The sequence below is a fragment of the Oncorhynchus kisutch genome, linkage group LG29, assembly GCF_002021735.2.
Source record: "Oncorhynchus kisutch isolate 150728-3 linkage group LG29, Okis_V2, whole genome shotgun sequence".
NCBI classification, from domain to species: domain Eukaryota; kingdom Metazoa; phylum Chordata; class Actinopteri; order Salmoniformes; family Salmonidae; genus Oncorhynchus; species Oncorhynchus kisutch.
In genome coordinates this window covers 39,033,625-39,047,470 of record NC_034202.2, presented here as the reverse complement: position 1 = coordinate 39,047,470, position 13,846 = coordinate 39,033,625, and the positions used below count along the sequence as shown (strand labels likewise).

At 42.6% G+C, this 13,846-nt stretch overlaps 1 protein-coding gene across 1 annotated transcript in view; it reads left to right on the top strand.

Annotated features, from left to right (window-relative positions):
• Nucleotides 1-13,846, top strand: part of dclk1a (doublecortin-like kinase 1a) — a 161,963-nt gene that overhangs the window by 74,420 nt on the left and 73,697 nt on the right. Inside the window, exon 4 of the mRNA XM_031808732.1 lies at nucleotides 11,392-11,491. Coding sequence (XP_031664592.1) covers nucleotides 11,392-11,491 — 100 coding nt within the window. The remainder of the gene's footprint in view (nucleotides 1-11,391; nucleotides 11,492-13,846) is intronic.

Sequence of the window (13,846 nt, the reverse complement as noted above, 5' to 3'; positions counted from 1 at the left end):
CAGTGTAGTAATTACAGTACTACTAACTACAGTACTACTAACTGTTTCTGTCACGACTTCCACCGAAGTCTGTCCCTCTCCTTGTTCGGGCGACGTTCGGTGGTCACCGGCCTTCTAGCCACCGCCGATCCACTTTTCATTTTCCATTTGTTTTGTCTTTGTTTTACACAGCTGGTTTCACTCACAAAATTACTTGATTATTAGTTAACCCTCTGTTCCCCATGTTTGTTTGCGAGTGATTGTTCGTTGTACATCGGTCCGTTATTGTGGGCTCGCTATATTGCTTTGTAGTTTGTATATTTTGAGTAAAGTATGTTGATTACTCATATCTACTGTCCTGCGCCTGACTCCTCTACACCAGCTACACACAGGACCATTACAGTTTCACATGTTTGGACAGCACAGTACAGTACAATACAGTACAGTAAAAGTAAAGTCTAGTTTAGTACAGCACAGTACAGTTCTGTATTGTACAGTAGAGTAGACTAGAGTGGGGTAGTGTTAGGTATAGTACACAGTAGAGTAGACTAGAGTGAAGTAGTGTTAAGTACAGTACACAGTAAAGTAGACTAGAGTGGAGTAGTGTTAAGTACAGTACACAGTAAAGCAGACTAGAGTGGAGTAGTGTTAAGTACAGTACACAGTAAAGCAGACTGGCGTCTAGTACACTATAATGTACAGTACTGTACTGAACACTACTCTACTTTGCTGTACAGCACTGAACTCTACTTCACAGAACTGCACTCTACTCTACTGTACTGAACTGAACTGTACTGAACTCTACAGTACTGAACTAAACTCTACAGTACTGAACTAAACTCTACTGAACTCTACTGTACTGTACTGAACTCTACTCGACTGTACTGAACTCTACTCTACTGAACTCTACTCTACTGTACTGAACTAAACTCTACTGTACTGAACTCTACTCTACTGAACTGAACTCTACTGTACTGAACTGAACTCTACTGTACTGAACTGAACTCTACTGTACTGAACTGAACTCTACTGTGCTGTACTGAACTACTCTACTCTACTGTACTTAACTCTACTGTACTGAACTCTACTCTACTGTACTGAACTACTGTACTGTACTGAACTCTACTGTACTGTACTGAACTCTACTCTACTGTACTGAACTCTACTCTACTGTACTGAACTCTACTGTACTGAACTCTAATCTACTGTACTGAACTCTACTGTACTGTACTGAACTCTACTGTACTGTACTGAACTCTACTGTATTGTACTGTACTGAACTCTACTGAACTGAACTCTACTCTACTGTACTTAACTCTACTGTACTGTACTGTACTGAACTCTACTGTGCTGTACTGAACTGAACTCTACTATACTGTACTGAACTCTACTGTACTGTACTGAACTCTACTGTACTGTACTCTAATCTACTGTACTGAACTCTAATCTACTGTACTGAACTCTACTCTACTGTACTGAACTCTACTCTACTGTACAGAACTCTACTGTACTGAACTCTAATCTACTCTACTGTACTGACCTCTACTATACTGTACTGAACAATACTGTACTGTGCTGAACTCTCCTGTACTGTACTGAACTCTACTCTACTGCACTGAACTCTACTGAACTGAACTCTACTCTACTGTACTTAACTCTACTGTACTGTACTGTACTGAACTCTACTGTACTGTACTGAAAGATACTGTACTGTACTGAACTGAACTCTACTGTACTGAACTCTACTGTGCTGTACTGAACTGAACTCTACTATACTGTACTGAACTCTACTGTACTGTACTGAACTCTACTGTACTGTACTCTAATCTACTGTACTGAACTCTAATCTACTGTACTGAACTCTACTCTACTGTACTGAACTATACTGTACTGTACTGTACTGAAAGATACTGTACTGTACTGAACTGAACTCTACTGTACTGAACTCTACTGTGCTGTACTGAACTGAACTCTACTATACTGTACTGAACTCTACTGTACTGTACTGAACTCTAATCTACTGTACTGAACTCAATCTACTGTACTGAACTCTACTCTACTGTACTGAACTCTACTGTGCTGTACTGAACTGAACTCTACTATACTGTACTGAACTCTACTGTACTGTACTGAACTCTACTGTACTGTACTCTAATCTACTGTACTGAACTCTAATCTACTGTACTGTACTCTAATCTACTGTACTGAACTCTAATCTACTCTACTGTACTGACCTCTACTCTACTGTACTGAACAATACTGTACTGTACTGAACTGAACTCTACTGTGCTGTACTGAACTGAACTCTACTATACTGTACTGAACTCTACTGTACTGTACTGAACTCTACTGTACAGTACTCTAATCTACTGTACTGAACTCTACTCTACTGTACAGAACTCTGCTGTACTGAACTCTAATCTACTCTACTGTACTGACCTCTACTCTACTGTACTGAACAATACTGTACTGTGCTGAACTCTTCTGTACTGTACTGAACTCTACTGTACTGTACTGAACTCTACTGAACTGAACTCTACTCTACTGTACTTAACTCTACTGTACTGTACTGAACTCTACTGTACTGTACTGAACTCTACTGTACTGTACTGAAAGATACTGTACTGTACTGAACTGAACTCTACTGTACTGAACTCTACTGTGCTGTACTGAACTGAACTCTACTATACTGTACTGAACTCTACTGTACTGTACTGAACTCTACTGTACTGTACTCTAATCTACTGTACTGAACTCTAATCTACTGTACTGAACTCTACTCTACTGTACAGAACTCGACTGTACTGAACTCTAATCTACTGTACTGACCTCTACTCTACTGTACTGAACAATACTGTACTGTACTGAACTCTACTCTACTGTACTGAACTCTACTGTACTGAACTCTACTCTACTGAACTCTACTGTAGTGAACTCTATTGCATTCTACTCTACTGTATTGAACTGTACTGTACTGAACTGAACTCTTTGATGGCATTCTGTTATATGGCACCTCAATTATGTTGCCAGATGTAAATCCACTTCACTCACTCTAGTTCAATAATCAAAATAGATTTAGTCAAAGTTAAGGTGTGATGTCATAACTAACACCCCATTCATTCTGCAGACATCTTTTGAATCATCATTCTGAGCAGATGTTTAACTGAGTTACAGGAAAACGAGGTCGCATTAAAACCCGAGGGAGATTTTACCGTAATTCGGATTACCGTAATTTTGCATCTGCAAAAATTTACCTGTGAAATGTTTTTTTGGGGGGGGTTGTAAAAATGTTAGCTTAAATAGTTTAAAATAGTCCTTGTTTTCTTTGTAAAAATGTTAGCTTAAATAGTTTAAAATAGTCCTTGTTTTCTTTGTAAAAATGTTAGCTTAAATAGTTTAAAATAGTCCTTGTTTTCTTTGTAAAAATGTTAGCTTAAATAGTTTTAAATAGTCCTTGTTTTCTTTGTAAAAAATTGTAGCTTAAATAGTTTAAAATAGTCCTTGTTTTCTTTGTAAAAATTTTAGCTTAAATAGTTTAAAATAGTCCTTGTTTTCTTTGTAAAAATGTTAGCTTAAATAGTTTAAAATAGTCCTTGTTTTCTTTGTAAAAATGTTAGCTTAAATAGTTTAAAATAGTCCTTGTACTGTTTGTTTAACTTTGAAATCAATGTATTTTGTTTGAGATACATCATAAGTGGGAAAGTTCTGTTACTTTGGTGGAATTGACCATTAATTGATAACAAATACATCCATCGGATCAATCAGAGTTTGGTAGCGTCGTTAAAGCAGACAGAGCTCACATACCGTTTCACTGATCACAATGGTCGGTTTGGTTTCACAAGGAATTCGATGGATCAGTTCAGTGATCAATAAAAGCCTGAAAGCTAATGAATACCTTCCTTCTAACATCCAAATGTGTCTGTGAAAACGAATCTACTGATGCAGGCTATCAGAGACAGTCATTACACACTGTTATGAGACCCCAACATTATCCTCTCTAACACACACACACACACACACACACACACACACACACACACACACACACACACACACACACACACACACACAGTCCCGATGTGAATTAATAGTTACATAAGACAAACACTCATTGCTATGAGTTGAGTTCTCGGTTTCCGGTTCAGAGCTAAAACTCATTTTCTCTCCCCGTTCGCTCGTTTGGCACCGATGAGGGGTAAAGTAGGACACACACACGTACACACCCTCTTGGCTGTTTGTATGGTGTTGTGTCGCTAATGCTGGGAAGCTCAAATCCGCTGTGCTGTTGTTTTGAGACGTTGATTTGATATTTTACTGTATTAGGATCCCCATTAGCTCTTGCGATTGCAGCAGCTACTCTTCCTGGGGTCCACAACAACAGGAAACAGGAAACAGGAACATTAATAGACAAGAACAGCTCAAGGACAAAAGGTTGTGACTCAGTACTGAGAAAACAAAACACAGAGAGACCTACTATTCCATGTATTGGGTCGGCAGGGTAGTCTAGTGGTTAGAGCGTTGGACTAGTAACCGGAAGGGTGCAAGTTCAAATCCCCGAGCTGACAATGTTCGACAAGGCTGACACATCTGTCATGCTGCCCCTGAACAGGCAGTTAACCCACTGTTCCTAGGCCGTCATTGAAAATAAGAATTTGTTCTTAACTGACTTGCCTAGTTAAATAAATGTATATTACATGTCTATTAATATATTACATTTATATTCATATATTACATGTATATTCATATATTACATGTACAGTCAGTAGCATCTATCAGTACACACAAATAGTAGGTCACATGGGAGAAAGTCGCCATGTTTTTTTCTCTGATTTCACTTACACAGTATGAGATGGAGTTCCATGAAATCACTCTGTATAAAACTGTATGTTTCCTTGAGTTCGTTCTTGTTTCGGTGACTGTGAAAAGATCCCTGGTGGTATGTCTGGTGGCATGCCTGGTGGGGTAAGTGCTGTGTGTAAGTTGACTCTGCAAATGATTTGAAATTTCAACACATTAATGTTTCTTATACACTGAACAAAAATTTTAACGCCACATGTAAAGTGTTAGTCCCATGTTTCATGAGCTGGAATAAAGTATTTCAGAAATGACCCATATGCACATTGGCACGGGTCACGGCACCAATGTAACAGTATAGCTTCCGTCCCTCTCCTCGCCCCTACCTGGGCTCAAACCAGGGACCCTCTGCACACATCGACAACTGACACCCACCAAGCATCGTTACCCATCGCGCCACAAAAGCCACGGCCCTTGCAGAGCAAGGGGAACAACTACTTCAAGGTCTCAAAGCGAGTGACGTCACCGATTGAAACGCTATTAGCGCGCACCACCACTAACTAGTTAGCCATTTCACATCGGTTACACACAAAAATGAGTATTTCTGTTTGTAATAAAGCCCTTTTTATGGGAAAAAAAAACTAATTCTGATTGACTGGGCTTGGCTCCCCAGTGGGTGGAACTGACTCCCAAGTGGGTGGGCCTATGCCCACCCATGGCTGCGCCCCTGCTCAGTCATTTGAGATACATAGATTAGGGCCTAGTTAATTTATTTCAATTGACTGATTTCCTCATATGAACTGTAACTCCGTGAAATTTTTCAAATTGTTGCAGGTTGCATTTATATTTTTGTTCAATCTAAAAACAAGAAGCGACACAGTCATTCTCTCCTTTACTTTTAGCCAAGGGAGATTGGCATGCATAGTATTGATGTTAGCCCTCTGATAACAGCGAAGGGCCAAGCGTGCCGCTCTGTTCTGGGCCAGTAGCAGCTTAACTAGGTCTTTCCTTGCCGCACTCGACCACACGACTGGACAATAATGATAAAACTAAACTAGAGCCTGCAGGGCTTGCTTTTTGGAGTGTGATGTCAAAAAAGCAGAGTCTCTTTATTACGGCCAGACCTCTCCCCATCTTTACAACCATTGAATCTATATGTTTTGACCCTGATAGTTTACAATCCAAAGTAACACCATGTAATTTAGTCTCCTCAACTTGCTCAACAGCCACATTATTCATGATCAGATTCAGCTGAGGTCTAGAATTTAGGGAATGATTTGTTGCAAAAAGAATGTTCTTAGTTTTCGAGATGTTCAGGACCAGTTTATTATTACTGGCCACCCGATTCCGAAACCGACTGCAACTCTTTGTTTAGGATTGCAGTGATTTCACTAGCTGTGGTTGCTGACATGTATAATGTTGAATCATCAGCACACATAGACAGACACACAGGCTTTGTGTAATACTCGTGGCAGGTCATTAGTAAAAACAGAAAACAGAGCTGCCCTGCGGTACACAACAAATGACATGTTTGACATTAGAGAAGCTTCCTTTAAAGAAAACGTGTTCTATTAGATAGATAGCTGTGAAACGACGGTGTGGCTGAGGTTTTAAAGTCATAACACATACAGTGCGTTTTCTCAACAACAGGTTATGGTTAATAATATCCAAGGCTGCACTGAAATCTAACAGTACAGCTCCCACAATCTTCTTTGCAATTTCTTTCAACAAATCATCAGTCATTTGTGTCAGGCTTGTACCTTCTCGATAAGCATGCTGAAAGTCAGTTGTTCATTTGTTTACAGAGAAATAGCATTGTTTCTGGTCATACACAATATTTTCCAAAGGTTTGCTAAGAGTCGTCAGGAAGCTGATTAGTCGGCTGTTAGAACCAGTAAAAGCCTCTTTACCATTCTTGGGTAGCGGAATGACTTTAGCTTCCCCTCCGGGTCTGAGGACAAATCTTCCGGGTCTGAGGACAAATCCTCCGGGTCTGAGGACAAATCTTCTGGGTCTGAGGACAAATTCTCCGGGTCTGAGGACAAATCCTCCGGGTCTGAGGACAAATCTTCCGGGTCTGAGGACAAATCCTCCGGGTCTGAGGACAAATCCTCCGGGTCTGAGGACAAATCCTCCGGGTTTGAGGACAAATCCTCCGGGTCTGAGGACAAATCCTCCGGGTCTGAGGACAAATCCTCCGGGTCTGAGGACAAATCCTCCGGGTTTGAGGACAAACACTTTTCTCTAGGCTCAGATTAAGATATGTCACACAGGAGTGGTGAAAGTGTTCAGGATGCCTCAGTAGCTTTTCATCTAGGTTGTCAATCAATACCAGGTGGTTTCTCATTATTGATGGACAACAATAAGTCCTCCCCCCCTCACCCACACTAACATTACAGAATGGGAAATGACTAAACTTTCTCTTCCTTATTAAGGTTGTTTATACATGAATATGATGGCTAACTGCATGTTGTTGACATTTCATGTCTGAGTTTTCCCACTTTGCCAATGAAATAGTTATTAAAGTAATTGGCAAAATCAGAAGGTTTTGTGATAAACGAGCCTCCTCATTCAGTGGAAGATGGAGTTGAACTCGTCTTTCTGTCCATAATTTATATGAAAGTACTCCAAAGCAATTTCCCATCATTCCTTTTATTAGGGGTGTAACGGTACACATATTTGTGCCGAACTGTTCGGTACGGGACCTTGTTCGGTCCGCACTGAATACATAATATATAATAAACACTAGGCCTATAGGCTATGCCTACACTGCATTGTAGGCATCTTGGGTAAATCTGTGCAAAAAAAACTAAAAAAAACAATTCCAGGCTTTTCCGTTCAAACAACTAGAGCCTGTACGCAGGTTATAAAACAACTTCTAACTGGGGTACCTCAAACTGTCCTTTTGTGAGGCGCAGCCGGAAACTAGTTCTGTATGACGACGAGAGATGCGGTCGATAAACCAGGAGGATCCTCCATCATCATTTAAATCTCCGGTTTGGGAACATTTAGGCTTCCCAGTAGATTACAACGGCGACGTACAGAGAGTTGTGGGATAAAACGTTAACATATGTCGCCGCGCTCAACGAGAAAAGCCTATGGCAGCTGCCAACTCCTCAAATATGTTGACACATTTACTCGGGCATCACCCCAGAATACCACAGCAAGACAGAAATACAAAGATACAGCAACACAACCTCTGCATTCAAGCAGCTGATGTTGACCTGGCCAAATAAATGATAAGAGCGATAGGTGTTTATCATTTTGACAGTCTTTGGTTTATATCGGCTATCCACACCTCCTCGGTGGTTGAGAATAAGGGGTTTCAGCACCTCGTTAAGAAAAGTTAAAACGTTAGAAATGTCCCTCCTGCACCCATTTCAGCAAGCAGGTAGTACCGGCTTTATATCAGCATACCAAAGCCGAAGTTTTCATTGAATTGGCCAATGCTGCGGTTACTCAACAGTCACAAGCCCATCACATTACCCCGACTGTGGGAGATGTACGGTGCTACAGACACGCTCCCTCTAAGAGAGTCACAACTGCGCCTCTGGCACGGTGAGTGCAATCTGGGATCCTAGGGACGTCCCTAGCCTTAAAGGCCACCTCAGAGGACGTTGTCGCATCTAATTCCTGTCCTAGAGAGAATATTCTCATTTAGGTTCTAGCTCGATGCGAATACATATTCAGGAACATCGTGGTGATGTCCACTTGGAGTGGAGAAATAACGAGTAACGCTGCTGTAGCTGTCAAGTCTAACTAGATAGATAGCATGCTAACCTTAGCCAGCTAATGAACGTGATATGAGCACCATTTTAGTTAAAAAAGGCATACTGCATGTCAGGTGAAAATAATTATTTCAGAAAGACTACCAGTCAAGTCATGTCTCAGCAAAAACCGTGTCTATACGAGCTGTTGACATGTTCAGGGTTGACGTTTGTCTGGCTTTTTTTCGTTTGACAATTCAAGTGAAATCATGACGGACATGATCAAATAGCTGGCTATATTCTTTGTTCTCTCTGTTATCATTTCAGTAAGCTAGCTGGCTCTATATAATCAATGCATTATGTAAATTGCGGCCACGAATCCGCTATAGAAATATAAAGAATATAAACTACGGTAGTATGGATAGTCTTAACTATTGAACGGGTTGGAGCGTGTTTTAAAGCAATGGGAGAGTTCGTTTTGCATGTTGGGTGTAGATTTCTCTTTAGGGTCAATTGAAAAATGAGCAAACCCTGCATAACCGGGCCACGCAAAACGAATTAACCTAAAACGTCAAAAACCATTCATCTCGGGGCGACAGGGGAGGGGTGGTTCTGAAATACAATCATATCACGCAATTTGACCATGCATAAAATGGTTGTGTATATATATATATATTTTTTTTTAATGCAGACTAGCTCAACAAATAAATGCAATTTGACAAATGATCCAATGGATTATTATAATTTGCTGGGGAGGGGGGGGGGGGGGGGGGGTGCAAAAAAACACGAGTTCCGCCCCTTATTTTAATTTGCTCCATGGCAACTGCAGCCAAGTGACGAGTTGTCACTAGTTAGCACAGACATTTTCATATTAATGTCATTTTTTAAACTCTACAGTTTGTTTACAAGCATGATAGCTGTACTTTTAGTTTACGGTTGACACAGCTTGTTGGCCATTAACCGATCTTCATTTCTCATCTAGTTCAAATCACATGAATGCATCCGAGTAGTATTTACTGTACATTTCCACCTCCAACATGGTAACAAACGCAGTTAGTGATTAGCTGATAATGAAATCAAAATGTATTCCAAGCCATTAATTGTGTGGAAACTCATAAACAGTAGATTTCTAATTTGTGTGTGTGTGTTGTTTTTTATGGAGAGCATGCTTAGGGCTCATGCAGGATTCAAAACTGGAATCCCTGCCACAGGGATATATGTTCCCACATGGGGGGGGGGAGTGTTACCGAAATAGAATAGGCCTTTAGGTGTTCCATTTCATTAGACACATGTCCTGTCCATCATTAGAAATAGATAGAGAACTGATGTTGACACCATCAGGATAGGCCTATAGGTGTTCCATATCATTAGTCCTGTCCATGAGTGAGATTTGAGATCATTACACAGTATTATTATCATTAGGAATGGCTGGCATCATAAAGATTGGCCTGTATGTGTTGTACTGTTAATTAAGATAGATCTGTATGTGTTGTAGTTAGAGAGAACTGATGTTGACACCATCAGGATAGGTCTGTAGATGTTGTAGTTAGAGAGAACTGATGTTGACACCATCAGGATAGGTCTGTATGTGTTGTAGTTAGAGAGAACTGATGTTGACACCATCAGGATAGGTCTGTAGGTGTTGTAGTTAGAGAGAACTGATGTTGACACCATCAGGATAGGTCTGTAGGTGTTGTAGTTAGAGAGAACTGATGTTGACACCATCAGGATAGGTCTGTAGGTGTTGTAGTTAGAGAGAACTGATGTTGACACCATCAGGATAGGTCTGTAGGTGTTGTAGTTAGAGAGAACTGATGTTGACACCATCAGGATAGGTCTGTATGTGTTGTAGTTAGAGAGAACTGATGTTGACACCATCAGGAAAGGTCTGTAGGTGTTGTAGTTAGAGAGAACTGATGTTGACACCATCAGGATAGGTCTGTATGTGTTGTAGTTAGAGAGAACTGATGTTGACACCATCAGGATAGGTCTGTAGGTGTTCCATATCATTAGACATGGATTCACAGGGTGAGATTTTAGATTATTTTAGTAGTGTCATTACAAATGGCTGACACAACACACACACACACACACACGTCAAGATGAAGCTTCTCTTCTTCCCCGGGAAGGCTTGCCCGCTCAAAGAACTCTCCATCACAACAGCTCCACAGTGTCGCCCTCCCAGAGTGCAAGTAACCTTGTCGTGACCCTGGGCAACACGCTGTCGTTCTCTGCAAACATCAAAGCAGTGACCGGCTCCTGCAGGTTCATGCTCTACAGCATCTGTAGAGTACGACCTTTCCTTCCACAGGAAGCTGGTCAGGTCCCATTCCAGGCTCTTGTCATCTCTCCTGTCTGGACTCACTGCAACTCGCTGTTGGCTAGGCTCCCTGCTTGTGCCATCAAACCCCTGCAACTTATCCAGAACGCTGCAGCCCGCCTGGTTTTCAACCTTTCCATGTTCTCCCATGTCACTCGACACTCGTCACGCCCTCCAGTCTTTCTGTGTGTATATATGATCTCTAACTCTCCAGTCTCTCTGTGTGTATATATGATCTCTAACCCTCCAGTCTTTCTGTGTGTATATATGATCTCTAACCCTCCAGTCTCTCTGTGTGTATATAATCTCTAACCCTCCAGTCTCTCTGTGTGTGTATATGATCTCTAACTCTCCAGTCTCTCTGTGTGTATATATGATCTCTAACCCTCCAGTCTCTCTGTGTGTGTATATAATCTCTAACCCTCCAGTCTCTCTGAGTGTGTATATGATCTCTAACTCTCCAGTCTCTCTGTGTGTATATATGATCTCTAACCCTCCAGTCTCTCTGTGTGTGTATATAATCTCTAACCCTCCAGTCTCTCTGTGTGTATATATGATCTCTAACTCTCCAGTCTCTCTGTGTTCCGCCAGGTGACATGTCTCCAGGACTTCTTCGGTGACGAGGACATCTTCGTGGCGTGTGGACCGGAGAAATACCGTTACCAAGACGACTTTCAGCTGGAGGAGAATGGTGAGATACCTCACTTCCTGTGTGTGTGTGTGTGTGTGTGTGTGTGTGTGTGTGTGTGTGTGTGTGTGTGTGTGTGTGTGTGTGTGTGTGTGTGTGTGTGTGTGTGTGTGTGTGTGTGTGTGTGTGTGTGTGTGTGTGAAAGAGCCCCTGTCTCTTTCTTTCCTCTGTAAATGTACAGCATTATCCTTACCGTAAAACATATTAGATCAGTGGTTTCCAAACCTAGGGGTCACGACCTCATATGGGATAATGGATACACAGAGAGCAACTGGCAGCAAAAGATCTGAGCACAGAACTCTGAGATATACCGTGGCAGGTAACTTCCATTTTGTAAACTACATCAAACCACATCCGTTGTGCTCACGCCTCATGTTCACAAAACAACGTGGAGACATGAGATCAGAGCATGACGACGCTCTATTTCACACCAAAGCTTGGTGGTTTTCCACGGTGTGTCACATTCTGAGAGGGAGGAAAAGCGTTGTCATTCACAACGGATATGAAGGACAAAGGAAACCGCACAATGCTCTTGATCACTGATCTTTAATAAGCTTTACCTATCGGCCTCACGGCCTTCCTCAGAGCTTTTTGGATTTTTTAAATTTTTTAATTAGCACCCGTATGTAGACCACACCCACATCGAATGGGGTTGGAGTCGAAGGAAAAACAAATAAGTGCTAAATTATAAATATAAAATATGCATTTAATAAATATTAAGTGTGTAAATAAGACGTCTGTAGAACCACAATGAGGACATCGACCTACCCAGCAAGTTTTCATTAATCATTGGGTACATCGTACGAAAAACATCAGAGTGATCTTAAATAGGGGCATAATTCATGATTCATAATTAACCTTTCGGTTACTGGCCCAACACTCTAACCACTAGGCTACCTGCCACCCAACTGAACACATGGTTAGCGGGGAGAGGATATATACGGACACCCCTGGCCTGCAAAACAATGACGTTTGTCGAGCACCTGAGAGCCTCAGCCAAGTGAACCGAATCACACAGGGTTTTAAAGGCTGAGGACACTGTGTCCCGGTGTGGTTGGCGTTCCTGTCCTCCCTACTGAGTAGACTGTAACAGTGACATCTAGAGGGCAATCAATATTAGTTATTCCTTGTATAGGCTGCTATCCTACTTGAAATATAATCTTGGGAGGGAAACAAATGTGCCTAGTTACTAGACACCGTCGCCGACACTGATATAGCTGCCCAGTGGAAGCAGGCCCCTCGATACAACACTGGTCATTCACACCTGCTTTAGCGGCTCCCAGAGTAGTTTAACGGCCCAAGATGTGGTGGTTTATGTGTTAAATGCGGCACGTCAATCCGAAAAATAACGTTGGGTCATATCGATGTAAATGCTAGAAACAAGCCATGTTCTCTGTAGTAATGGTAACAACATAGACGTCACAAATCTGCACTCATTCTCCATGGGCTCAAATGCTGCGGTACAGTGAAGCGTTCTCCTGACCTGACCTGACGTTCTCCTGACCTGACGTTCTCCTGACCTGACCTGACGTTCTCCTGACCTGACCTGACGTTCTCCTGACCCGGCGTTCTCCTGACCCGGCGTTCTCCTGACCTGACCTGACGTTCTCCTGACCTGACCTGACGTTCTCCTGACTTGACCTGACGTTCTCCTGACCTGACCCGGCGTTCTCCTGACCTGACGTTCTCCTGACCCAACCTGACGTTCTCCTGACCTGACCTGACGTTCTCCTGACCTGACCTGACGTTCTCCTGACCTGACGTTCTCCTGACCTGACCTGACGTTCTCCTGACCTGACCTGACGTTCTCCTGACCTGACCTGACGTTCTCCTGACCCAGCATTCTCCTGACCTAACCTGACGTCCTCCTGACCTGACCTGACGTTCTCCTGACCTGACCTGACGTTCTCCTGACCTGACGTTCTCCTGACCTGACGTTCTCCTGACCTGACCTGACGTTCTCCTGACCTGACCTGACGTTCTCCTGACCTGACCTGACGTTCTCCTGACCCGGCGTTCTCCTGACCTGACCTGACGTTCTCCTGACCTGACCTGACGTTCTCCTGACCCGGCATTCTCCTGACCTAACCTGACGTTCTCCTGACCTGACCTGACGTTCTCCTGACCTGACCTGACGTTCTCCTGACCTGACGTTCTCCTGACCTGACGTTCTCCTGACCTGACCTGACGTTCTCCTGACCTGACCTGACGTTCTCCTGACCTGACCTGACGTTCTCCTGACCCGGCGTTCTCCTGACCTGACCTGACGTTCTCCTGACCCGGCGTTCTCCTGATCTGACGTTCTCCTGACCCGGCGTTCTCCTGACCTGACGTTCTCCTGACCTGACGTTCTCCTGA